The 27,681-nt window shown below is 46.6% G+C and overlaps 1 protein-coding gene across 1 annotated transcript in view; it reads left to right on the top strand.

Moving 5' to 3' along the window:
• Positions 1–11,646: 11,646 nt before the first annotated feature.
• Positions 11,647–27,681, top strand: part of TGFBR2 (transforming growth factor beta receptor 2) — a 54,071-nt gene continuing 38,036 nt past the window's right edge. The window contains exon 1 of the mRNA XM_064496810.1: positions 11,647–11,805. Coding sequence (XP_064352880.1) covers positions 11,712–11,805 — 94 coding nt within the window. The 5' untranslated portion in view covers positions 11,647–11,711. The remainder of the gene's footprint in view (positions 11,806–27,681) is intronic.

The following is a 27,681-nucleotide window of genomic DNA, read 5'->3' as shown; positions in this document are numbered from 1 at the left end:
AAGTGCAAACAAGTTTGAACTTGAGGTCTCTTAACGTTTCTCGTATTGAACCATCAGCCCAAGCCCTTATTGGGCTTCTGGGTGCCATTCACCCAGACAGCACCAACTTGCTTTTATTTATTCTTATCTCTTCATGGGACTTCCGCTCTCAGGGAGAACACAGGTTAAAAACAAGAGCCGAAATCAATAGCTAGAATCTGAACAGTGAGCAGAAATTTTAGTTTACGTTTATTTTTCCCCCCACCAAGAGAGAAAAGTGCTTAGAGATTTGATGGTACGGTACTGGCCTCCAAAGCATTTAATTAAGATGTCTGAGGCAGATAATAACAAATGTGGAAGGCTCCTCAAATGATCATCCTGTAGACAGCCCAGAAACAAACAAACATCAAAGCCAGAAGGCACGTCTCTCCTCCCACCCCTCCGGCCTTCGGACTTAGAGGGCTGGGACCACACGTGCCCACAGGGGTCAGCCCAGTTGCAGCTAGAAGAAAGAGTCCACCGTCAGGCAGACCTGAGTTCTAACCCCAGATCCACTGCCATCAAAGATAGATCTGCAAGTTACTCAAGTTTTCTGACTCTCAGATTCTGTCTGTGAAGATGCGGATTACGCGGGGTTTTGTGGAAACTGATTAAGAAATGGTTCTGACTACTTATTATTGTGTAATGCACCACTCCAGAATTCAGTGGTGTATCTGTTGCTGAAGAACCAGCCTCTGTTCCCCGATGGCTGAACTGAGAGTCGAAGGCAGAGTTTGGGGAGAATCTGAAAAGAACAGCTTTATCGCTTTGTCAGGGAAAGGCAGTCACAGCAGGCTGATGTCGTAAAGACTGTGAGCCCGTCTTGAGGGAAGCGTCCTGGGATTTCATACAAAATTGGGAACAGGAGGGTGACGACCATCAGGGTGCGAGCAGGGGCGACATTCCTCTCATCCTGATGAGAACTTGCTGTTGTTATGAAGGAATTGTGGAGGGTCTGCCTGTTTTCCTGAGGTTCAGTCCCTGACCTTCTTTCAAGACTTCTAGGGTAAAAGGATAAGTTATTCTAAGAAAACAGGGCACAGGGAGGGGAGCGTGTTAGTCGTAAGATCCATTTAGCTGCAGGGACAGCTGAACAACTCTGTAGCCATCGTGCTAGTTTCCTACTTTTTCATATCCATGACTATCTTGTTTTGCTTATGAACTTTGCAGGTCAGGAGCTGGGACAGGGTGCAGCCAGCATGGCTGGTCTGTGCTGTACTGCCTGGAAGCGCAGCTGGAAAGACTCAAATGGCTGGGGCTGACTTGGGTGGATGAAGCCTGGAACTACCTAACGACTTCTTCACTTGCATGTTTGGTTCCCACGCCGAGGTGATCCAAGCGGTCGGGGCTCACAGGATCTCAGGGCCTCTCCACATCATTTCTCCAAAAGGCCTCATCATCATGGCAACCTTAAGGGGCTTAGAGTTCCCACATGGCAGCTCAGAGTTCCAACAGCAAGTGTTCCAGCACAGAAGGTGGAAGATGAAATGTCTTCTGCGACCCAGTCTTGGAAATCATGCAGCATTATTTTCACCACGTTCTCTGGGTCGGGGCATACACACAGATACTATATTTAAAACACACTATATCTAAAAGCATCAGGTCCACACCTGGCATATTATTTAACGTGTGGAAATACTGTAGATCAGAATGCCCCTAAATCAATTTCCTGTTGTAATAATAGTATAATAAATAAACGTTTAAATATGTGAGCACACCCTTCCTGAGGTACCTTCGTATCTGTTAATTCATTGTGTTGCATCATCCCTGTCGAAGCAGGAGAAATCATTTTTCATGTTTTGGAAATAACATTCAGAGAACTTACATCAGTTCCCCGGGATCACAAAGCTCGTAGGCAATGTAGCTGGAAACCAAAGGCAGGGGATCTAATTCGTAATGCAATTGGTTTCACTTCACAGAGTGAATGAGCATAAATGCACTCAGTTATGTATGTATGCAGTTTCCTTTTTTGTTGAACTGTAGTTGATTTATAATATATTAGTTTCAGGTGTACAGCAGAGTGATCCAGTATTTTATAGATTATACCCCATTTTTAAAGTTATTGTAAAATATTAGCCATATCCCTTGTGTTGTACAATATATCATTATAGCTTATTTATTTTATACGTAGTAGTTTGTACCTCTTAATCCTGTCCCCCATCTTGTCCCTCCCCGTTCCCTGTCCCCACTGGTAACCATTAGTTTGTTCTCTGTATCTGTGAGTCTGTTTCTGTTTTGTTATATTCAATTGTTTGTCTCATTTTTTAGATTTCAAGTATACCTGATAATATCATAATTTGTCTTTCTCTGATTTATTTCACTAAGCATAATACCATCCTGGTCCATTCATAGTTGTTGCAAATGGCAAAATTTTATTCTTTTTTAAGGCTGAGTAATATTCCACTGTATATATACACTTTTTCTTTATCCAGTCATCAGTTGATGGACGCTTAGGTTGTTTCATATCTTGGCTGTTGTAAATAACGCTACCAAGAATATTGGGGTGCATGCATCTTCTTGAATCAGCATTTTTGTTTTCTTTGAATATATACCCAAGAGTGGAATCACTGAATCATATGATAGCTCTATTTTTAGTTTTATGAACCTCCATGCCAGTTTCCATAATGGCTGCAGCAATTTACATCCCCATCAAAAGTGAACTAGGGGTCCTTTTTCTCCACATCCTCGTCAGTATTTGTTATCTGCGGTCTTTTTGATGATGGCCGTTCTGACAGGTATGACGTGGTATCTCACTGTGGTTTTAATTTGCATTTCTCTGATGATTCATGATATTGAGCATCTTTTCATGGGCCTGTTGGCCGTTTGTATGCCTTCTTTAGAAATAATGTCTATTCAGATCTTCTGCCAATTTTTAAAATTGGGTTCTTTTCTTTTGACTTCGAGTTGTTTATATATTTTTGATATTAACCCCTTATATTTATTTAGATATTAACCCCTTATCATTTGCAAATATTTTTCCACTTCAGCTGGTTGCGTTTTCATTTTGTTGATGGTGTTCTTTGCTGTGCAAAAGCTTTTTAGTTTAACTAGGTCCCATTTGTTTATTTTTTCTTTTGTTTTCTTTGCCTTAGGAGACAGATCCCAAAAAAAAAATATTCCTGTACCTGGATATCTGTTTCCTTCTTCAGGGTTAGGAAGTTTTCAGCCATAGTTTCATCGAATATATTTTTAACCCCTTTCTCCCTTTCTTTTTCTTCTGGGACCCCCATCATGTGAATGTAAGTATGCTTGATGTTGTCCAGAAGTTCCTTAAATTGTCCTCATTTTTAAAATTTGTTTTCCTTTTTTGCAGTTCTGATTGGGTAATTTCCATTATTCTATCTTCCAGATCACTTATGCATTCCTCTGTACATCTATTCTGCTGTTAATTCCTGCTAGATGTTTTTTTTTTTCTAATTTCATTTATCGTATTGTATTGTTCTGACTGGTTCTTTTCGTATTTTCTAGTTCCTTGTTAAAATCTTCACTGTGTTCATCTATTCTTTTCCCAAGTTCAGTTAGCATTCTAATTACTAATGTTTTGAACTCTAACTGGTAAATCATCTGTTTCATTACTGTTTTTTCCCCAAGGTTTTTTTTTTCCCTTTTTCTTTCATTTGAAAGAAATTTCTCTATCTTCTCATTTTACTTAACTTTCCCTGACTCTATGAAATTAGGTGAAACAGTTATTGAATCTGATCTTGAAGGAGCATCCATGCTTTGGAATGTCCCTATACAATCTGCATGTGCCCAGTGGCTTTGGTAGGAGGGCTGAATCTGCAGTGAGCACAGGTCATGTCTTCCCCAAGCGTGTGCTGGCAGCTATCACCTTGGTCGAGGTGGGGCTTGAGGTAAGGGACCAGAGCCAGAGTCAGGTGTGAGCTGTGTATTACAATGTATTACAATGAGTGTATAATGAAGCTCAAGGTCTACTGGGAGTTGAATCTCCCACCATCTTGGTGCTAATTGCTGTGTCATTCCTTGACTGGCTGTGCCCTGCCCCCTTCCCTCCTGTCTCACTGGCTCAGACTGGATGTGGAGCCTTGGACAAGCCACTGATATCTTGGAATCTCAATTTCTTCATCTGTTGAATGGATAAGCATTTACCTTGGTAATTCTAATAATAATTCCTGCCTGCCTTCCATCAGGTGGCTTTTACAAGAAACCCTTTGCCAATTGAAAAATGCTACACCAATATTATTTTTTAGGTCTGACTAAAGCCGCTACCCTTCACTCAGAAGTAGAATTTTCTGTACAGAATTGTTATCTTTCTGAAAAAGTATCTAGGCAGAGGACCTGATTTGAAAACGTATAGAAGTTCTGCAGTAAAACCATAATCTAGTTTTCTTAGTCAGAGAAAAATGTCCTGGAGAACATGGGTGTTTGCCAGAGAAGAGGCAGAGACATTTCATGGGAGTAGACGGCTGAGATGAAAAAAGTAGACCATAATAAAAGGTAAATCAGGCAAACAGAACATTAAGTATTGCGAAAAGAGCTCAATGTTTGCATTGTTTTGCAAGAGTTTGTTTTGGGCGTGGAGACAGAATGGTTAATGATAAATTTCAAAGGCAGCCGCTTGGAACGACTTCCTGTGAAATCCCATAGAACTGGTGGCATTCCGATAGCCTTTAGGTGGGGTGTGACCCCACAGGGCAGAGGCTGTAATGTCACTGAGACTTCGAGATAAGCATTTACCTTGGTAATTCTAAACGGGCAGGAACCAGTGAGTCCACTGGCAACCTCAGGAAGGAGGCAGCCCTTTGAAATGCCTGCAGCACCAGGGGCTCGTGCTTTCCCCATGATTCAGCACGTTAATCATTAATAACCTCCGAGGATTGTCCAGATGATTATGTAGGAGCACGTAGCACACTGGGAATTCTTCACCCGATACACGCAGGCTAAGGGTTTTGTTTCGAAACAGTCTCTGCAGTCGTTCCTAGCCATTAATTTAAAGTTTCTGTGTTTATAGCACGGCTGGGAACTGACCAGTTTGTCATTGGCGAATATTTGGTTACCTTTGGTAGACGAGGGGAGCTAGAAAGGGGCGAGAACTACCTTCCCCCTACCAGGGAACACTAAGCAAAGAAAGATGGTCTCAGACTGACTTCTGCTCCATGCACAAACATTTACTAACAAACCAGCATCGACTTCCTCTGTGGGAAGATGCAGACTTTGCTCTGGGTCCTTTCAGATATTCTGAAAGTATTTTGCAGGAAACAGTCACTCCAGGAAATCGACAATTTTCTAGCAGTAGAATTCAGTTAATCTGAGATCAAGGGTCAGAAGCTCCCACAGTGACTGAACACGGGGTACTGGGTTAGGCCCGGAGCTCCACTCCTTCGAGCCAGTCTACAAATCCTGCACACCAGTTATTTCATCCCTGAAAATTCATTTCTGACCTCCTTTCTGTCAAGTAACAAACCCTCTGGACTTGATCAAAGATAAGAGACGGCTCAGGTAGGGGACAGGAGGTATAGCTCAGTGGTGAGTACATGCTTAACATTCACGAGGTCCTGGGTTCCATCCCCAGTACCTCCATTAAACAAAATGAAACAAAAAAACAGCAGCAAAAAAAGATGGCTTAAGTAGTGGCAAAAAGTAGAGTCTTTTGATAAAAGCTTCCTAAATGCTACCATTACCATCCAAATACCTATTTTTAACTAGACTACAAAGTTTTTACCAGAAAATCTCACCATATTCATTGGTTCTAATTAGCACACATGCACATTACCTGTTCAGAGCTGTGTAATACCATGGATTCAAAGGATAAATTCAATGTAGCTCTTAAAATGGTCACTATCATTTCTCTGACACCAACTAAATAAATTCACTCTGTCTCTATATATATATATATTTTTTTCAAGCCATTGAACTTGTACTGTTAAGTGAGTTTGTACTTTTGTGAAACGAACCATTAGAACAGTTCGCTGTGATTAAAGTAATAACTTCTGTTTGATTAAGTTTCTAACTTTCAAGTCTTGTAATTTGGTTAATAGCTATTTACTCAGTTGAATAATTTTGGAGCTTGGAAAATAACGTCAAAATGAGAGTGAAGTTGCACAGCATCTCCAAGGAAGCAAGTGCAGTCGGCCCTCTGCATCCACAGATCCCACATCTGAGGATTTCAACCAATCACAGACGAAAAGGACATAAAAAAATTCCAGAAAGTTCTAGAAAGCAACACTTGAATTCTCCCAAGCTGCCAGCAACTATTCACATAGCATTTACATTGTATTTACAGCTATTTATGTAGCATTTACACTCTATTAAATCTAAGTTACAGCTCTATTATCCTCCTCATCTCTCACCCACCCTGATAAAGACCCCCATGCTAGTATTTGCTGAATGAGAACCCTGATTCCAGTGGGAGGAACTACACAGACACAAGGCAAAGACCATGAATTCCGGGGAGGGGGAAGCTGAACTGGAGCCAAAACACCCAATCTAAAATCCTCTCCAATTTCTACTCCAGGCCATCTGAAATCTGTGCATTTTCTTACCCACTCCAAGCTCACACATCTTGTCTTTACACGGCCGATCTGCGTATCCATTACATCCTTCCTCCCGCCTTCACCTGACCATCCTTCAAGATACAGCTCAAAAGGCATTCCCCCCCCCACTTCTCTGACTCTCAGGCTGGGTTAATGGCCTCTGGGGCCTGCTTCCGTAGCACCCCGAGCTCATCATCATTGTGACAATCCTATTATCAGATTTACCAATGTTATCTGTTTACGTATCTATGTTTCACATTAGATCATAAACAAAGCCTAATGAATGCCCTTCAGTTAAGGCTCGGATTACGTTCTCTGAGTCCTCATATCTTCGGTGCTTAACCTGGTATTTGGGTCACAGTAGAGAATCAGATGCTGGTTGAGTGAATGAATGGATGGAGAGTAGGTTGATATCGTAGCCTGAAGGCAATGGGAAGCCACTGGATCATTTTTAATGTGGTTGTTATTTCTAGAGGGGAACATTGTGGCAGCCATGAAGGATGGAGTAGGAAGGGTGAGACTCAGGTATGAAGATCAGGAAACTGATGTATTACTACGTGAAATAAGAGACAGCACTAAAATGTCACTGCTGGCCATGAGAACAAGCAGACTCAACAGATATTTAGGAAGTAACTGTGTAAGAGGAAAGAACAGAGCTGACTCCATATTACACCTGTTCCTTTGGCTCTGCCTCTGTGCTGAGTCACGCTGGTTCTGCACCTTTTGTAAAAGAATGTCACCTAGAGCCTGAAATACACAGGACAGCTCATTCTCGAGGGTCTGACCTTTAAGGGTATAACACTTTCCCATTCATATAGAGATAAAAAGTTGCAGAACAGAGAATAGCATTTGTCTGGTTGGAGGTTTACAGGGACATTGTGACTGGACCTACTCACACAGCTGCAAGAACAAAAGATCCCAGCACCAAGAAGTCTGCAACAACCACATCTTCTCCTTTTTTAGTATAAAAGGAGCCTGAATGGGGAAGATGGTTCTCTGGGATATTAGTCCCCCAACTTCTAGTCTGCTGGCTTTCTGAATAAAGTCGCTAATCCTTGCCCCACCACCTCGTCTACCAATTTACTGGCCTGTCGAGTGGTGAGCAGTATGAACCTGGACTCGGTAATAATAGACCCTAATGCCTAGTTAGTTCTGGAGGGTAAGAGAGAGGCAAATTCAGAGATGGTTTTTATGTTTCTGGCTTGGGTTACCCATTGGAGATAGAGCCTCTTTTTTTTTTGATATGGGGAGTGTACCCAGGGGCAGATATTCTGGAGTCCAATTTAAGCTTAATGAGCCTGTGGTACCAGTGGAACATCCATGAAAAGAGCTGAGTAGACAACTGGAACAACTGTAGCGTAGGGGAGAAATCAGAGCTTGGCAATTAGATTTGGAATCATCATATCTCAGTGAAGCCGCAGAAGCAGATGTGGCCCCCAGGAGGAGTGAGAGGAGAGGCAGAGAACAAAGTGGGTGAGCACAAGCACTGACCAATGAGTGGAAGAAAGCAAACCTGTAAAGATATTGAGAAAGAACTGCCAGATAAGCATGTAAGAAGGCGGCGGGCTGGTTTGCTGGGGCTGCCATGGCGAAACACCGCAGATTCCGCGGCTTAAACAACAGAAATTACTTCTTACCGTTTCAGAGGCTGCACGTCCAAGGTCAAGGTGTCAGCAGGTCTGGTTTCTCCTGAGGCCTCTCTACTTGTCTTGCAGACGGCTGCCTTCTTCTTGTGACTTCACGCAGCTTTTTCTCTGTGTGTTCTTATGTTTTTTCCAAAAGCAACTATTTGTGCTTTCTGTAAACATGTGGCCCAACTGCAGTTTCTATTAATACCTGTGCAGAATAGAAAACAAGGAAATGGATTAGGGAAAGAGATTTTAATTTTTCCTCCATCGAAGACAAGAAACACACAGTAAATACTGTAGGGCACGGAGTGGCGTTCAAGTTGAAAAAACAATCTGGGTTTTCAAGGACTTTGCAATTGCTGGGGCAGAATTTCAAAAAAGTAAGTGAGTAACAATAGCACACTCCACGTCAGCATGGGACAAACATAAAAATATAGGTTAAATAAGTTAAATGTTCCTGGGTTTTCCCTCGGGGAGTGAAGGGATCACACTAGGCTGGAGGAACCACAAAATGTTTCCTGGAGGAGCTGGCATCCTGGATGACCTGAAGGGTTGGGTGTCCCTCACAAATTCACTACTGGTCTGCTTCACAACGAAACAGGAAGGAAGGGGCCAGGGCACGGCCATTCAAGGAATGACACAGCAGTTAACACCAAGATGGCAGAAGAGTCAACTCCCAGTAGACCCTGAGGCCCCAGATGGGGGGAGATTTGACTCCCAGTAAACCTTGAGCTTCATTATATGCTCATTGTAATATTAACATGGTGAATGGCACTCCCACAGGTGCCATGACAGTTCCCAGGCTGACCATAAAAGGTCAAAAAGCGGACGGTTGCCTGATTCCTGAGAATCTCAGCCCCTTCCCCAAAGTAACTGGAATAATCCTCCCATTTGTTCGTCAAACTGTGATCTGCATGAGTTTTCGTGTCTCTGATTTCTTTGTGATGCTTTCTAAAAGCCGAGTTTGCACTTGGCAGTGCTGAATTCAGACTCTCAATTTCACGGGAGATTGAGGATTAAATCAGAAATGTTAAAGGCAAACGAAATTAAAATCAACATTAGTCCTGTCTGATGACAGAGTCCCTCAGTTAAATATTCCACCATGGAATCAAATACCTCACACCTGTGGCCTTAACAATGTAACACATCTGTCTTTGCAGTAAATACAGAAAAGAAGGCCTTTGGTACCAACTGGGCATTTATTTGCCTCGGTGTGTTCTAGGGAGTAAAGAAGTGTATGTATACTGCCCAGAGGAACTTGGGTGTATTTAGAAAAAAAGGAAAAACAAAACCAAACCACATACTTCTCCACTTTGAAGAAAAGGTAGTCATAGTGATATCCTACTCAGCTAAAATCTAGCCTGTTTATATCTCCATTTATTAGGTAATAGAATGCCTTTTCCTGAGTTATTAAATAATGAGAATGATTAGCTACAATTTTCTTCCAAATCTTGATTATCTCCTTCGTTCATTCATCCAACCAGTATCTAGTAAACACCTACTATGTGCTAGGTCCTGGGGGTACAAAAGTGAGTAGAGGAAAAGATCTCTGTCCTCAAGAAATTTGGACTTCATCTGGGAGAAGGGAAAGGAAAGAATGACGCAGATTGTTATAAAACTACAGCTGTAGAAAGTATTAAAAAAGGAGAGGCATATGGTGCCAAGAGAAGCTATAATAAAATGTCTACTCAGAGAAAGCTTGCCCATCAAGGAAGTCAGATTCACCCAAGGGGGACCAGGAGTGCACTGGGTGAAGAGACAAGGAAGGCCAGAGGCAGCGAAGTTACCCGGGGGACGGCTCTGTGCGGGAGGCACCCAGGGGTACCTTCTAGAAATCTGGACAGGCTCTCAGCAGAAGAGAAGCCCAAGGGGAAGGCTGCAAGAGAGGAGGGGGCCTGATGGCAGTTAAAGGATCTGGTTTCTATCTTCTTTCTCAAGAGCAGCAGGAAGCCATCACATGATTTTTAACAGAAGGGCTGGTATAATCAGGGTTGCATTTGAAAAGCTGACTTTAGCTCTGACTAGCGAAATTGATTAAAAAGGCCTAGGAAACAGGCCCTGACTGGGGATGAGTGGTTGGGAGACATCCTGCAGGAGGCATGGCCATGGCACGGGCAGTGGCTGTAGCGGAAACGGCGAGAAAGAGATTCTGAACTCAACTTTCCTCCATCACTCAAGTGGCTTTTGTCAAGGCTGTCGGTGGGAAGGAAGATGCCCAGCCCTGGTGATTTCACCGCACTTCCTGCCTCCTAAATTCAAGAACTAGGAAGTGGTCTTTTCCTAAAGGACCCATTGAGAGGAAGCGTCGGCGCTGGGTTGGGACAATGATCACAAGACTTAAGGTTCCAGGATCAAGCAAAAGAGCTCTTAGATGGACTGGGAGTGCTATTTGCCATTATTCCCAGTAAGCCTGGCCACCTGCCTCTGCAAACAAGCTTTCTCTCAGATAAAGGAGTTTATTGTGTAACCTGCTGGAAGATGTCTTGACCACAGGGCTGTACGAAATCTAAGTCTTTGGGGGCTGGAAGTAGGGTGCGCACGTTAAGTCATTATCCAACCAAGATGCATGGGAAAGAGCAAAGGGGGCTCCTTCACACCTGATAACACTCTTAAGATAACACTTCCCGCCATCATCCTCGTGGGATGCCTTAATCCTTTACAACTGCTCACTGAGTCACCCGCAGGAAGAAAGGGCTTTGGGGCTCCACCCGAGCTCTTCAGAAATGCTGCTTCTTGGGTTCTGAATCAGAATCCGCGTTTTAGCAAGACTTTCAGGTGGTCCACAGGCACATTCAAGTCTGAGAACAAACTTCCGGATTTCCACCTCCAGTAAGAAAAACATTTCACCGCGGGGACAGGGTGTGTGTGTGTGTGGACAACCGAAACCAAGATTTAAGCGGGCAATACTTACCGTTTTATTTGAAAAAAACGAGCCCACGACTCAGGTTTTAGCATCTCCACGCTTGGCTCGCCACTTGGCGTTTGCCAACACTGCCGTGAGGCGCTAAGAATACGCGGGAGGGAGGGGGAGAGGGAGGGTGCTGCTTTGGGTGCGGGGGCAAGCGCGGCCACTTTCTACGTTCAGGGGTTCGGTGACTTTCTCAAACGCGTGCGCTTCGTCCTCCGCTCAGGAAACAGTCAGGAACTCGCGAGGGCGGCGAGGGGCCGCTGAAAGTTTGCCAGCGCCGTCCTCGGAGGGGGGCCGGTCCCGGGGACGTGATTGGCAGCTGCGAGGGAGGGCGAGGGCTGGGAGCCGAGCCCAGGGAGAAGGCTCCGGGGCGGCGAGAGGTCCTGCCCAGCTGTTGGCGAGGAGTTTCCTGTTTCCCCCGCGGCGCCCGGGTGAAGTCGTGAGTCACTCGCGCGCCGGGACCGACGACACGCCGCGCGCGCACCCGCCGGGCCCGGGCCGGCCTCCCGCGCAGCTCCCCTCGGCCGCCGGGGCCCCTCCGCGCGGCCGGCCGGCGCCACATCTGGCCGCACCGCTGCCCGGCGCCCGGCGCGGGGTCCCCAGGGCGCGGCGCGGAGGCGCCGCGGGCGCGCGCGGGCCGGTCTATGCCGAGCGGCGGGGGCTGCCATGGGCCGGGGGCTGCTCGGGGGCCTGTGGCTGCTGCACGTCGTCCTGTGGACGCGCATCGCCAGCACCATCCCGCCGCACGTTCCCAAGTCGGGTGAGTGGCCCCCAGCCCCGGCGCGGCGCCGGGGTCCGCGGGTCCCGGCCGGGCTTGCGCTGACAGTCGGCCCCGGCGGCGGGCGCGGGCGGAAGCCGGGACGTGGCCCCGCGGCCCGCGCCCCGGCGCCCCCTGCCCCACGCGGGGACGGGTGCGTTTTTCTTTGCAGGTCTCCGGGAGAGTGGCCGGGGGCGCGGGGCCCCCTTTGCGCGGGCAGGAAAGGCGCAGTGCCCGCCGCGTCCCGGGCACCCCCACCCCCGGAAAGGGAAGTTTGAGAAGTTGGTGATCCGCGCAGGCAGGAGCCGCGGCCCGAGCGGCCTCCAAGCGGCGGGCACACCTGGGTCCCCACCCGGGATGGCCCAGCCGCCCCGAAATGGCAGGGGACCCCTTCCTCAGCTCCTGCCGAGGGCCACAGGCCTCCCCGAGCCAGCGACTTGGCCCGGAGTTACTGTACCAAAGTTTCAAGAAAAGCAGCGACTTCCAAAGGAAAGTTGTCTGGCTCCGCTGCCGACTGGCGTGGATGGAGCAGGGAGTGGGGCTTGTCAGGTGGAAGCGGAGTATTTACTGAGTGCCCGCTAGGTGCCAGGTGCCAGGTCCCGGGCACGATTGCCTGGAGCAGGACAACCCCGCCTTCCGGCCTGGAAGGGTCTCTGCAGGCATGTGTGGTGGAAACGGAAGGGTTAAAACCGTGGCTCCCCTGCCCACCTGATCTTGACCTTTAGAGGGTTTTGAGAGGGGAAAAGGCAGGAATTCAGCTCTTAAGGATTTGTTATGGAACGTATTGAACCCCTGAGACCTTGAAAGAAATTTTGCAGCTCTGATCTGCATAACTGAGTATTTGCCTCTGGGGTCTGGTAACTTGAGTGTTTGGACGGTGCTGGGCCTCAGTCTCCTCATCTGTGGGATGATGTGGTGAGATATGGATAAGTTTACATTCCCTTCGTCTTTGACATCTTCTGCCCCTCTCCTCCCCTTTGGTGACTTGGAGAGGATTTGCGATGAAAGGAGGAGTCTCTGAGAGCCCACATCATTGGAGGGCCGTGGGCAGACTTACCTTTGGTTTTTGTCTAGAAGAAATAGGCATCATGTTCCCCATGGGACCTTTCGGAGTACTTGAAGTGGACTGAGAGCTTTTTAAAATCATGTTTTATGTTGAAGGGGACATGGAGATGGACGTTTTTAATGGAATGAGGAAGAAACGTTCTTGTAAACAAAAAATCCTAACACAAATTTGAGTCCTTCAGTTGAATAAAATCCCACTGTGTCCTTCTTGAATGTTTTCTTTTCTTTTTTCCTTCTTGGATGTTTTCTTACATTGCAGTACCAGAATGTTCAACTGTCTCTATATCCCAAACTCTTAAAAACGGAGTTAGAGTTTGCTAATAAATAAGCAAGGGTTAAAAAAAAACCCTTAGTTTTGTGTACATTAAAAATCATTACAACTTTTGTTTCAGATTACGAAAGAAGGAAATTAGTGGGCCCTGATTTTGTTAGGTTTTGTTTACAAGGATAAGATTTATGAGTTGCAAATTCCAGACTCAGTAGTTCAGTTTCAGTTCATCTACACACACACTTTTAAACAATTAGCTTAAAGGCCAAGTGGCTTTTTATTTAGGCTTTTAAACAGTGCTACAAAACCCACAGATCTCATATTTTTATGGAATTAAAGCCTCAAAATGGTTGAACTAATGTGTGATAAGGTAAGAGGAAATAGGATTGTTTACAGCCACCTCTTACATTACCTAAAAAACCCATCTTCCATTTAGTTTAGTATATTGACACGTGGGCAAAGGATTTGAGTGTAAGAGCAAACTTCACTACGACACAGACTTAAAAGTTTTTTAGTTTTTGTTTTTGACTCAGTAGGTTCACTCTTCCTAAGTGCCCCAAATTAAGTAATTATTCTTTGGGGGAGAACTGTAATGTCTGAAAACTCTTCAGATCTGAAAAATATGGCTTTTACTTTGCAGACGCCTCACAAGAGATTCTTGTTGAAGACTCAATGTTGTTAAAAGTGTCAGACAGATAAAACTTCTTTCCCCAAATCACTGCTGATTTTGTCGGGGTCAGAGACTGGAAATCACTGGGCCTACAATGTGGTCTTTGGTCTGTTTGCTTTCGCTCCCAGAAAGCACGTTTTTACCTTTGGGCCACTTCCATGACTGACATCTTATTTGCAACCAGTTATGGTTGGTATCAGACACTCACCATGTTTGGATTCCTGGCCTTTTTTCCAAGGCAGCGCCCCACCTCGAAATGATGAGTCCTCCTTGCTGTCTGTGGAGTCAGCACACCTGCAAAATGTTCTCTATTTCAGTTATCAGCACAGTTTTTAAATCTTTTCTTTTTTTAACTGTTTATTTTTCCAATTAAGAATGATAGTTCAAGAGGGGAGGAGGGTATAGCTCAGTGGTAGAGTGTGTGCTTAGCATGCACGAGGCCCTGGGTTCAATCCACAGTACCTTCATTAAAATAAATAAAACTAATTACCCTTCCCCTCAAAAAAAAAAAAAAAAAAAGACAAAACAAAAAAATTCAAGGAAAAAAAAAGACTGACACTTCATTGGTGCCACTGTGGCCGTCACTCATTCTTCCTTTTCCTCAGTATGTTTAGAACATCACCAGGCAGGAGGCTTAGACCTGGAGACAGCATCCAAGTGAACAAGTCTTTGCTTCCACTGAGTCTAACATGTGGGAGCGTGTTGAGGCAGAGGGAAGGATGCAGATTTTAACCCTGTGTGCTTGGAAGCACTAGGGACCCTGGACCCCTTTGTCAGAAGCCCACTCTGTTGCTGAGTTTGCTGTCGGGGGAGGGGGTGCGTGCTGTTTCTTCCCAGTCCCCCACTGTCCCTGTGCACATGTGTTTCCATTGATCTTTTCTATACCTACCTTGTTCCAGGCCCCCAGTTGGGCCACCTCACTTCTCCATCCTGTAGCTGGCAAGATCGGTCCAGTGTGTCCATCCAGTCTTTCCTTTGAGGGAGGCTGGATGGAGGTAGAAGAGGGAAGGGGACACACTGTGGATTCAGGCCATCCTGGGTTCCAGACCCATCTCTGCTTCCTGGCTGTGTAGCCTGTTACAGCTTCTTTGCTTCCCTACCCCTCAGGGCCCTCATCTGTGAAATGGGGATTAAGGTGTTAGGGTGAGGATTAAATCAAATAATGCTTCAAAGTGCTTAGCATCATGCCCACATATTAAAGGTAGTGTATGTTCAGTAAATATCAGTGTCCACTATTATTACTAACTCCTTAACCAGCCCTAACAAGGTCCCCAGTGACTGATTCTTCAGCCTCACATGCACACTTTCTGGTCCAGACCCCTCACCCTGCGTGCTCACCCTGGGGGTTTGGGCAGCTCTGCCTTGTCCGTGCTGCTGTCTGCGTGGAACTCCTGCTACTGGGATCATTTAAACTCCTGTTCTAAGTCTTCACTTAAGGGTCATCTTCTCAAGGAAACCTGCTTTGAATGCCTTGGGGGGCACTGAAGGTTCCCTCCCCAGGCCTCTCTTTTGGCATGTTAACAATAGCAAGGCGGAATGGTATCTTTACATGACTCTTGCCCGTTAGGCCTTTAATTTTCTCAAAGGCAATGGGTTTGTCTGACTCATTTCTCTGTCTCCAGGGTCTCCCCCGGCGCCTGGCACATCACTTAGTGCCCAGGAGATGATGAGCTGAGCCTCGACTTCACCCTCCTGGAGGTGGTCTCACCCAGTGGAGCCTTTTAGCCACCAGGCAGTCACTGTGTATTGGGCATTTGGTCTGAATGGTAGAATCTGTACTTTCAGGGAGAATAGTTTTGGCTCTGATCTCAATAGGCAATTTGGCTGTTTTATACTATGTAATTGGTTCTTTTATCCCGATGAGCTATGGAAAACGATGCTTCGACCTCTGACAAACACGGTGGAAAGATGCTAGACGTTTTCATCCAGCCCCTTTAAGCATTTTGAGTTAGTGGAGGACATTCAGAGCCATTGGCAAAACTTTTTAAAAGGTTTGCCAAAGACTTCCAATTTCCAATAAATACTGATTTTGCTTCCCCCACTCCTTCTCGAAGGCTGTGTTCATTAAAAAATGAAATGCTGAAATCTAAATTTAGCTTTGAAGTTTCTTTTTTCATCAGGGTCTTCTGTTTTGGTTTATAAGCAGTGAAGCAGGGTTGGTCTAAGGGAAGTGCGGCCCTGGGGCAGCCGCTGTCTGCTGACGAGCCGCATGGGTACTATATAGGTGTGACGCAAACCACCCGAAACAGTTTAAAAGAGGGCGAAGGAGAAACGTACTTCCTGGCTACTGCATGGCATGATGTAGCTGATTTCCACAGAACATGGATAAAGGGGCATCACATTCAGAAAGGGGGAACTTTAACCATCCAGCATCCATCCAGTGCCCCTGAGATCAGGATGTGCTTTGCTTGCACAATCTGCCTCTGATCTGAATGTCGGTGTACTACAGAAAATCCAGATGGGGTGGTCTCTTTGCCCAGGCAATCTCTACTGTGCCTAGTCTGACAGTGGGGTCTTGGTGGCGGGACCCACCACGGGTGACCTGAGCTTTGGCCATTTATACCATTTGGACCCGCAGAGTCTTTAGAGATGTGTATTGTCCACCCCAGATTCCAGGCGTGCAGGACCAGGATCTGTGCACAGACTTCAGACTACTGCTGGTGAGGACAGAAAAAGTAGACTTTATCTAGCATAACGAAGAGGGGTGGTTTGACTTTTGAGGTCCAACGCACTGGAAAGCGTCTAGGTGGTTAATACTCTTCTCCTCCCAAAGGGACTTGCCTTTTACTTTTAGGTCTTGGCCGTGAACACGAAGCAACTGTCTCCTCGCCTGTGGTCAATGTAGCATCTCTGCTCAGGTCCTTAGGGCTCCCTAGTGTCTGTATGTTGTTGGCAGGACCAAAGCTTTGGATCATTAGGGTGGATTTAGCGCAGGGCAGGTGCCTGTGATGGGTGAGTTTGTACCTGGAGAAGCTGCCTGCTGTCAGGACACGCTGCTCTTTATTTTATATATGTTTTCTCTTTTCTGATGTATTTTTTCTATCCCCCCCCCCCCCAGTTTTTTCAGCTCAGCTGAAAGATGGGCCTAGTATACGGGCAAATGGAGCCTCTGGCTTGGGTTTTAGAGGGCGCTGCTTTTATTCTCTGACCAGGCCCCTGTCTGTGGGGTGAGGAGACTGTGGGCCTCTGAGTCCAGAGTCCTCCCCCTTTTCTAGATGACGTTTCAGGTACTGGGAACCCGAAGTTCACCGTTCAGGTGGCCTTGGTGGACCAGCTGTTAGGATCTTGGGGCCCATCTTCCTGAGGGCCTTCATAGCCGCTGGTCTGGGGGCCTGAGCCGGGGGGCAAAGGGACGGCTGTGAAGGGGGGTATGGGGTGTGAGGGCTAAAACTTGGATGTCCGTACACCTCTCACAAGGTACCTCTTGGTGCCAGAGAGAGCAGGCAGTGGAAAGAGGAGGGTTAAGTCGTTGGCCAGACCTGGGACCACGTTTTCCCACACCATCCAGTGAGAGGGCTGGACTCTGAGCTGTTCAGGAGTTTGAAAGTTGAACTTGATCTTGCAGATGTTATGAAGATGTGTTTGTCAATCAAAGGAGAAGGATAAAACCCATTTTACTGAGCACTTTGCTGGCCTGATTTATAACTTGTAACCTTGTGACCTATAGCACATGGGCTTTCCAGTGCTGGGGGTGGACCTGTCACCGGCAACGCACCTTTGGGCACAGAATTAGGTTTTGTTGACTGTATCGTATTTTCCCTGGGCTAGAGAGATTGCTCATTAATGAGAAAGCTAAGAGTTTGTCTGTAATCGTAGTGTTGTATTTCCTTGGGGAAATTCAGTTTTTCGTGGCTTGTATTTTCCTGCAGGAAACTGTAGCTCTATTCATTCAACTTCTCTCCGATTTCACTTAGACACTTTTTTTTTTAAACATTTCCCAGGGCCTCGGTTGCATTTCCTCTGTGTGTTGAGAACACGAGGCAAGGTGAAATTTATCTGCATGTTTTCTCCTACGATGGTAAATATTTTGAGTGATCCATGGCTTTCTCAAGCCTTTTTAAGGAAACAAGGATATGAGAACAGTGCAAAGAAGTGAAAAGGCCTTATGAGCCTCTCAAAGGTATAGCATTGTCAAAACGGGGCATTTTAGGGGGCCGGGGGTTTGGCAGAACAAACACGAATGTCTTTGAAGGGAAATACAGAGTCAGGTGCGTATTTTCAGCATTTGCTCCAGTAATACTACGGTCCGTGGAAAGGGTTTTTTTTGTTTTTTTTTGTTTGTTTGTTTTTGACATCCTAACTATACTTGGCAAAAAAAACAAAAAAACAAAAAACCAGAAAAAACTTTCCATTGCAACCGACGTCTCACACTGCTTCCTGTTCCATCAAATCCCAACTTATTTATCAGAAGAAATTTAAAATCTTAAAACCTAGACTCTCTTAATCAGACCTTATTTACAATAGGAACCTCGTTACAGGAAATGCATAACCATTTGGTTTCATTTTTGCTCTGAAATTATGCTACCGCAGCGCAAGTCTGAACTCTTCTTTTCTGTCATCTGTAAGGATCTCCTCGTTGGCTTCTGCCCATGGACACCCCTTGCCCCCTTTCCTCTTCCACATACATACACTGCCGTCAGTTAACTGCCTGCCAGGTGTCATGTTGGATAGGCGGCCCCTGCTGGAAACCCTTCCCTGGACCCTCTCCCTGGATCCCAGGTGACTGCATGGTCCTCGCATCCCTTTTGAGGTCGGGGTTGCATCCCTGGCTCCTGGGATGCACAGATGGGACCGAGCATCACTTTGATGACTGCATGTCTGAAGGAGGCCAGCCTCTCCCCCAGCCCCGGTTCTGCCCTGGTGCCTGTCTCAGGCCCTGGTTCCACTCATCTTTTCTGTGTTGTTACCGCTCTGCTCCTTGAAGCTTTCTCATTCTCTCCTCATGGCCTCCAACACCTTCGCTCCTTTGAAAGAAGGCCTGGCCAAACCCCACTTCTTCTGTTGGGTCTGCAGTCAGACTTCCTGTGTTTGTCCCCTGGCTCTCTCTCCGATGGCCATGGTTGGAAGCTGCCTGGGGATGGATGTGTGTGTGTGTGTCTTAACTCCCTTCCTGGAAGGAAAGCTCGTTGCGGGAGAGCCATCCGTCTGCTTCCCCCTTGCACTTAGCATGCTAAAAGACTGTTGCTATTGGGAACTCATGATTGCTAAAGGCCAGGGACTCTGCTTGGAAATCCAACATGGGGGTAATAAGGTTTTTTTTTTTTTTTTTTGGTAGGCTGCTTACGTTTCCCTCAAGTGTGTCATCAAGCGACTTGGTTAGTTATAACCACCTGGAGTGTTGTTTGAGAGATCCACGGGCTCGTGGGAAACTGCGGACGGTCTGATCACTCTTTACAGTAGAGGGTTCCTCTCGGTCTTCAACCTTTAGCTTCTGTGAATTTGGGGGAGCTGCCATCCGTGGGTGTTGCCGGCTGTTGTTTTTCCATCCATCAGTCTGCCTTTGATTCATTTATCAGCTTGTGGGACTCTTGTGTAGAGGGCCCAACCTGTGATGACTGTTGAGCCCAGAAAAAGTCATAAAGTAAATCGTACTATCTGACTATCTGACTTAGGACCTTTTTTTTTTTTTTTTTTTTTTTTTTGCCAGTCCTGCCTTTCATTTTGTGACTCATAGGTTATTTCCTGTGTTGGAAAGCTTGGAGAAGGGGCAGTTGAGTGGAGGGGTGCTGGTGCAGTGGAGAGGGGCTGAAGGCCTTCTACCTGCTGGACGGAAACCATCTCATATGCTTAGGGGGCCTCCATCCTCATGGTCTCCACAGGCCCCAGCAGGGCCGGCCGGGGTTGAGGTGCGTTCCGGGCACCGGTGCGCGTGTGGTTCCTGGACCAGCGTAGTTTCCAGACACGTCTCCTGCCTCCCTTCCAGCTGAGTCATCACCCATGAACCCTTCTCGATGGAAATTCTGGAGCAACCTCAGACTTCATAAAATCACATAGATGTGGACTAGCTATGCCCTATCTGCTGTATCGATGGGGTAAAAGGAGGTCAAAGAAGAAATGTGTGTCTCAATATCCTGTGGCACTTACTACAAATAGAATGGCTTTTCATTTGATGTGCCATCGGTTAGCTTTCAAAACTGCCGAGAACATCAGTCTTCCAAGATTTCGATGAGGCTGTTGGTGAGGATGTTTGTGGCAATTATATAATCACTTACATTTATTCAGCACTTAGAGAAGCATTTTGCCAAACTCAAAAGTGTTTCCTATTACCAGTTTATAAATGAGATGCGTATAGTATCTTCAAGGCACAGGAGGGAATCTAATTTCTTAAGTTCAATATTGACTTGTGGAATAACTCTTGGAGCCACAATCACCTTTCACCCCGTCGGCTCTAAGCCTGTAACTTGTGTGGAGTCCAGCAGTGGACTGGATGCTAGATGCCTGGTGATCTGCCCGTCAAAACAGTTCTGTTCTTCCCTGTATATCTTTATTTATACACTTATCTTTAAATTCTGGAAAAGGAAGCCCCAAACAATCCCTGACCTCTGATACCATGTACTGTTTTGATTAGAACCCGTAGTCTAAAATAATTTATGTTCAGGAGAGTTTTCAGAGGAAGCCCCTGAAAAATCTTGGCAAAGTCTGATCAGTGCGGCGTCTCTTCTCGTCCACCCCCCTCCCCCTCCCGAGTCACGCCGGGCGGCCAGAGATGCAGTCCTGGTTGGTCCCTGATGGGAGTGTGTGGTTGAGGGCCGTGCTGGTTGACAACCACATACGCCTCCGGACACTGTGAGCTTGGGTGCAGTGGGAGGGCCTGATTTCAGTGAACCTTTCTGCCCACAGCCCTCTTTGGTGCCGGTCTCCTGGGGACATAGAAAACATCTTTCATTGTTCAAACAGCTGTTCCATGAAAATCAAAAGCACAGCAAACGTTGGAAGAATAGTCACTCGCTGACTTGTCGAGGCAGATGGAAAACCAGTGCCAGGGAAACAGAAAACAGAAGTGATCTGAATAACTGCGCTGTCAGTAAGACTGACAGGGGGAGAAGACCAGTGGGAAACATCTCGTCTGATCACTCTGAAGAAGATACATTGACCACGTGTGGCTACAGTCGTCTTTTAATAGAGGGCGTTGTGACCTGTGGAACACGCTCACTTGCGTGGCATGTGGCACCTCAGAAGCAGCCCTCTGAGGTGGGTGTAGTTGTCCCATTGGACAGACGTGGGGCTGGAGACCCAGAGAGACGAAACCACATGGGGCACCACAGAGTGTCACCAATTTGTCTTTTCATCGCTCGGCCACTTTCAGTCACTGTATTCCGTCACTGCTTACTTTCTAAGTAAATATAAGATCAAAACTCGGGTCCAGTCATGCTTTTCCGTTTCTGTAGCTGAACTGTAGAAGCGGGGATGGAGGGGTTGACATCAGAGGCCTTCTTCTTTGCCTCGAACCTGAGAAGCCGCGTTTAGGAGAATTCCCGCCTGTGAGCCATCTCTCTGAGGGTTTTGGTCCACCAGTCTTACTGGAGTTCGGCCTGTGTCATGAGTCATTTCTCTCTTTCCCCTTCTCTTGTGGGGACAGTTTCTCTTTTTAATACTGTGCGGTCTGCCTTTCCTGAGGGTTATGTCACCACTGTCACAGTGAGACGTCGCCATTTCTAAAAGCCAGTGGCACTCACTCCAGTCCTGTAGGTTTGCTCCTTCCCAGAGCTCTGAGGTGCCAAATATAGTCAGGGGCATGGGTGTCATTACGGAGGAAGGACGCATCTTCCCCAGACAGGCTCAGAGGTCAAGGACCATCTGGGATGTCCTTCTTAAAGATGAACATCTGGGGGGAGGGTATAGCTCAAGTGGTAGAATGTGTGCTTAGCGTGCACGAGGTCCTGGGTTCAATCCCCAGTACCTCCTCCAAAAGTAACTAAATAAATAAACCTTTCCCAAAAAGAAAAAAGAAAAGACCAACGTCAATCCGGAGGGAGGGCAGAACTTGCTTTGACGGGCAGAACATGAGTCACATGGACATCGAATCCTTAGTCAAAGTGCTTTGCTATGATAGAAGTTATACCTTGAGGAGTCGCCAGGTCCGTTCGGGTGACTGTGGCATCATCAAAGGCTGCGGTGAAGGATGACCCCGAGGAGAGGATGCTGGGTTCGGGCTGGCAGCACACACAGCTCGTGTCTGGTCCAGCCTGCTGCAGCTTGGTCTGCATAAGTGTTGCTTCCCCACCACCTGAAAGGAGAAGTTGAGTTGTGATGTCGTTTTACTTCATTTTGGTTAAGGAAATGCATTAAAGCGGCACCTCATCGCCATCCGTGACAGGGACCTCTTTCTCCTGCACCGCATCCATCCACAGTCATCCACAAATGTTTCCTAGAACGGATGAGCTTCTGTAAATAACGACTGGGTTCATGGATTTATATTGTAATTGGAGAGATGATCTTCAAACTGCAATACATTTCAGGGTTACCTTTTTATGCACTTTCTCTTTAAAGGGGATTTTATAGTAAATCCTCTGGAGTACTACCTTTGATATAATCCTTTAAAAACTTGTAATTCTTACATACTGATTCCTCTTAAGGCAAATGTAATGGTACTAAGGAAAATAGTCAAATTTTGAACGTTTCAGAAATGGTCTTCTCTGGGACCTGGTATCTAGATGGTGCTGAATATATATTTGGGTTTAATCGAATAAAAAAGAAAAATATCACAAAGAACAGGAAGAGAAATTAAGTTGCAGGGATGTGTTGACTTACAACGAACCCTTTTTCTGCGTGTTTTTATCTGCTTAGCTTTGTGCTTTTCTTAAGGAAAAGCTTATCTACGACCGTTAACTCTGACCAAAGGAACTGTGTATCTTGTTAACTTCTGGGCCAGTTTATCTGAAGGGAGATACACTTTCTCACATTTGTCTCCTTGAACTTACTATTCATCTTGCTTCACGGGGTCAAAACACTTTAGAAATTCAGCGTTCACAGGAAACCTGCGGCTCAGATCTTTCAAACAGACCTTCCTTTCAGTTTATTGTCCCCCGGGTGATTGGCAGAGCATTTCCACCCTTTAAAATGATAGGAACTTGTAAAATCTGTACTTAAAAAATTAATCTCAAAATGGTCTTTCTGGAAGAATGTGCAAAATAACCTAATGCCTTGGAGCCATTTCTGTTTATGATCCCTGCCTCATCCCAGAACCATTTCTTATGAGTCACATAAGAAGATGACTTGGGTTGGACTTGACCCTACCTGTGTACACTTATAATAAGGTTCAGTTATAATGCAGTCTTTGATCTTCCCAACAGCAGGCGAAGTTGAGAACCATGGCTTGCAGGCCTGCCCACCTCTGTCCAGTACTCAGGCCCCCATCTCTAACCCCTAAGTGTGTCCCTGCCGAATTCTTCACTCCATATAGAATCAGTCCTTCTTGAATGGTATTTGTTTTTAAGTCTGGCTGCCATTAGAATCATTCAGGGAGTTTTTAAAACAATCCCAATGCCTGAGCCAAACCCATAAGAGTTCTGATTCATTTGCCCTGGGGGTAGGGCCTTGGCATCAAATATTGTTTCAAAAGATCCCCAGGTGATTCTCCTGCAGAATCCAGGTTGAAAAACGCTCCTGTAACCTAACCCAGGTGGGTTACAAATGGAGAATCTGACCAGGGTACTCCCTTGATGTCCTCCAGCAAAGACATTGTCATCTTTTAGGTACCATTTGTAGGAGAATCAAAATCCCTTTACTTCTGGAAACTCACCTGCAGAGCAGGGTAGATCCAGGCCTCTGTAAAAGCCCACCTCACAATCAAGTCGCTTAAAAGTCAAGGCCAAAGGAGAACAGTGCTGTGGGTCAGGTTGGAGGTCGGAGACTCTTCAAAGGAAGAAACAGTTGACTTGGTTCTGAAAGGCTGGACACGACTCCAGGGTACCACTGACCACTTGTTAGCCAAGGTTAGACTTCTGCACTCGCTTCAAGGAAACAGAGGGGAGCTGGAAAGATGCCTGCCTGCGATGTATGCCTACCGACCACACAGAGGCTGGGCTCCAGCTCTCCTGACCGCAGCCCCATGGGCCATCAGCCTGCTAACCGCCCTGGGGCCTCTGCTTGTGGACAGCGCCGGGCACTGGACATCCTTGGAGGCCATGCTCTGAGTCCTTCTCCTGGTCACAGTCAACCTCAGGCTGCTGGCAGAGATGCTGAACTCTTCCTGGGGCCTGGGCGGGCCCCCTTGGGGGTGGTCCCTTGGCCTTGCGAGGTTAGATCCTGTGGGGAGGTAGAAATGCTGGGGGTGGGGAAGGCTGAAGGAGTTAACATACCAAAGGGTTTCTGACCAGGGGTTTGTTCAGCAGCAAGGGAGTCAGGTTCTGGGAGCCCTGAATACCAGCCCATGTAGCTTAGGCTTAATGCTCGAGTTGCTGGCACATTGTAAATAGGGGCATGACATCTTAAAGCCATTGCAAAGCCCACCCCCACCCCTGTCTCTCATCTTTGCTTCCCTCTTTTTACAAGGATAGACACACATCTCTTTTACGTTGGACTCCAAAGAAACGGAGCCGGTCTGCACCCCCATTGGTGTTGGTAAAAATATTAGCCTGAGATGGGTAAGAGACAGAAATGCAGAGTCAGAATGTGCTTTCTCGATCACCTCCGGGGCCATCAGCGTTCTTACACATCTTGGCCTTCCCTCCATCGCTGGGGAGGTTTTATGAATAAGATTATTTGAGTGGAGGGGAGGGGGCAAAAGTTCGCTGCCTTGAAGAACTTGCCCAAGAAGTCTTCTTAAGAACCAGAAAGCGGAGGAGGGTATAGCTCAGTGATAGAGTCATGCCCAGCATGCATGAGGTCCTGGGTTCAGTCCCCAGTACCTCCTCTAAGAATAAATAAATACTAAGTAAACCTAATTACCTCCCCCCACTAAAAAAAAAAAAAAGTGGGGGAGGGTATAGCTCCATGGTAGAGTGCATGCCTAACATGCACGAGGTCCTGGGTTCAATCTCCAGTACCTCCATTAAAAGAAATAAATTGATACACTTAATTACCTCCCCCCTAAAAAAAAATGCATAAAAAAGAACCAGAAAGTGTTGTAGTTTTGACTTCCTAGTGGCAGGTAATGCAGAACCTTTCAAAGCTGAAGTTAAAGTATTCCACCCTTGGCCCCAGTGGGGAATGGAATTTCAGTTTGCTCATGTGACCGCTGCTCATCGGTGGAGGCGGCCAGCTGGATTCCAGTACAAAGCGAGAAGGCGCGCAACTCCGGGACTTTGCGGTTCTCGTTTTTCTGGATTAAAAAGACGGCTGGGATCTGTCGTGACGCTGCCGCAGCCTGTTGACAAGCAGGCAGCTGCATCCTGCGAACGCCGCTTTCTCTTGCCGGCGTTAGTGGGGCTGCAGGCCCGGGGGAGCGCCACTGACTTTTCACTCCTCAGAAGATGGCATCATACCGCTCACAACGACTGAGCTCCCCGGAGCCCTCTGGGCTGCCTCCTGCAAGTAACAGTGAGGTCCTGACAGCCCTGAGTGATGTCCAGGAAGGGCAGAGACCATCTCCCTCTCTCCTCCCACCACGCTGGGACAAAACACGCACAGCTGCCCCGTCTAAGGGCAGATTCTCAGATTTCGTTTCAGATTTCCTACCCTTTGTTGTCCTTTCTTGAAGCCCGAACAAAGCTTGACACTTGCTTCTCTTTTGTTCCACTTCCTCCGCTTGAACCAGCGTGAAGGGGGAGGTTTCAGAGCGTGCGGTGTTGTCTTAGACACCAGAGTGAATCTGAGCATGCCTTTTTGTCCGTCATCTGATGCCAACGAGAAGAAGGTGGCTGGGCTGCTGCTAGCCCAGTCAGAGCCTCTCCCAGCCCTTCTGGAAATGGATCCCTGTTGACATGAGGCTGAGACCACACTCTGCATGCTTTCTACTTCCATTTCCTTAAAATTGACTGTATTTCTTTCCCTTAGTTTGCATTTTGGGGAGAACCCACCGTAAATAGATGGCAGGAGCTTGATTCTGAGTTGTGGCCTCTGCCGAGGTGGGCAGGCATTTATTGAGCTCCTATTTTAATGTGGCCAGCCCTGGGCTGAGGCTGTCCGTCCCGGAACAGAACAGACAGAACAGTCCTGCCCTCATGGAGCCTACAGCCTCCGCCTGCCAACCTCGGCGAGTTCCTTAAACATTCTCTCCTCTGGAGAATAAGAACCACCCGACCCATCTTTCATGACCGTTTGTCATGACACATCATCCAGGCATTGACGGAGCGAAAGGATGCTTTTGTGTAACCATACCTGCTAACATTACTGTCGTTATTACATTCACCTGAGCCCAGAGAATGGCTTTGGAGTCAACACACATGTGTCTAATGTGGAAAGTCATTGCTTTCCATGGCTACAGTAAAAATCTCTGCTCTAAATCAGAATTTCCTCCACACGCCCCGTGAAGTTAGAGGAAATGCCTCTAGGGTCTGAATGGAAAGTGACCCTCCGTCACCTGACATAATTTTCCTTCCTTCCTACCTCGTGAGGCACAGATGACACTGTTTTGTTCTTGCAAGACTGGTCAACTGCAGTGATTGGGTTTAAATCTGGGTGTTCACGGGTCGGGGGTGGGGTGGTACTTAAACAGCATGCTGGGAAGCTGCAAAGAGTGGATTTCTCAGTAAGTAGAGAAAAAAAAATCGAATCGTTTTCTTACAAACTGCAGCATAGCATCTCCTGTTTAACTTGGGCTGCCAGGTCAGGGCTGGGACGGGTCTGAATTATTCAGCTTTCATGACTTTGGGCGGCGGTGGAATTGGAATTGAGAATATTTTCCGAAATGAAACGGGTCTTAAAGAGCATGGGGTTCAGCCCAGTCTTTGTTCAGAGGAGGGCTGAGTAATTACCTGGGAGCTCACTGTCTGTCCAGAACCTTCCCTGCGGCTGGCTGGGAATTCCCCTCCAGGACCACTCGGATAGTAGACCATCCTGAAGTTTTACGTGAGTCAGTGGCCTCTAGGAGAAGTTAAGGAATATTGCTTCCCATGTATCTCAGTGGCACAGAACCCGTCTTGCCTAGGTGCTTTAAAAACCTAGTAAAATGTTGCTAGTATTTTTCTCCAGTTCTCTCATCAGCTGTGAATTCAAGTGTCCCTGAGAAAGAAAGCCACGGAACCTTATTTCAGCCGGTTAGAATTCCATAATCTTAAGGTGCCTCATTGCCTCCCCATCTGTGTGTGTCAAACCCTCATTTTATTATTATTTTTATTATTATCATCATCATCATTATCATTATCATCATCCTATGCAGATCTGATTTCTAAAGTAGAAAGTTTTCCTTTTTCTTGAACCTAAGTTTGAGTATGCGTATTCAAGAAGCAAATGCATATTGGAAAAATATCCAGATTAGTGAATCACGAGTTTTTACAGTCCAACTGAACCTCTAAAGTTGGAAGAGACAATCGAATAGATGTGTCAAATACTCATTAATGGTAAACATTCAGATGGCCGCGGGGCCCGGGCAGCGGGGAGTGACAGGGATGGGGCAAACGTAGGGGTGCTTGTGCCACCACCCCTCACCTCCAGCTAACTGTTGTCATGGGATAATGACACAGTTGCCAAATATTTTATTTTCTTAAGTGGAGTTGGAAATCCAGCTTTTCGTGTGAAATATCCTAATTGGAAAACTTGGCTCACATTTTGAAAAGAGTTTAAGCCAAGCAGAATACACCTGTGGGCCCGCCCTCGCCCCTGTCCACCCCCGCAGCATCTCTCATCCTGGTCCCCACCCGGGTTACTTGGTGGCCAGAAACCAAGCTTTTTGGACTCACCATTTAACGGAGTATCTCCCTTGAGTGCAGGAGTATTTCCAGCCCTTTTCCAGATCACAAATATGGGAATCTTCTGCTTGGACCGTCATCTTCAC

Source organism: Camelus dromedarius, chromosome 17, assembly GCF_036321535.1.
Source record: "Camelus dromedarius isolate mCamDro1 chromosome 17, mCamDro1.pat, whole genome shotgun sequence".
NCBI lineage: Eukaryota > Metazoa > Chordata > Mammalia > Artiodactyla > Camelidae > Camelus > Camelus dromedarius.
This window is presented reverse-complemented; position numbering and strand designations above follow the sequence as displayed.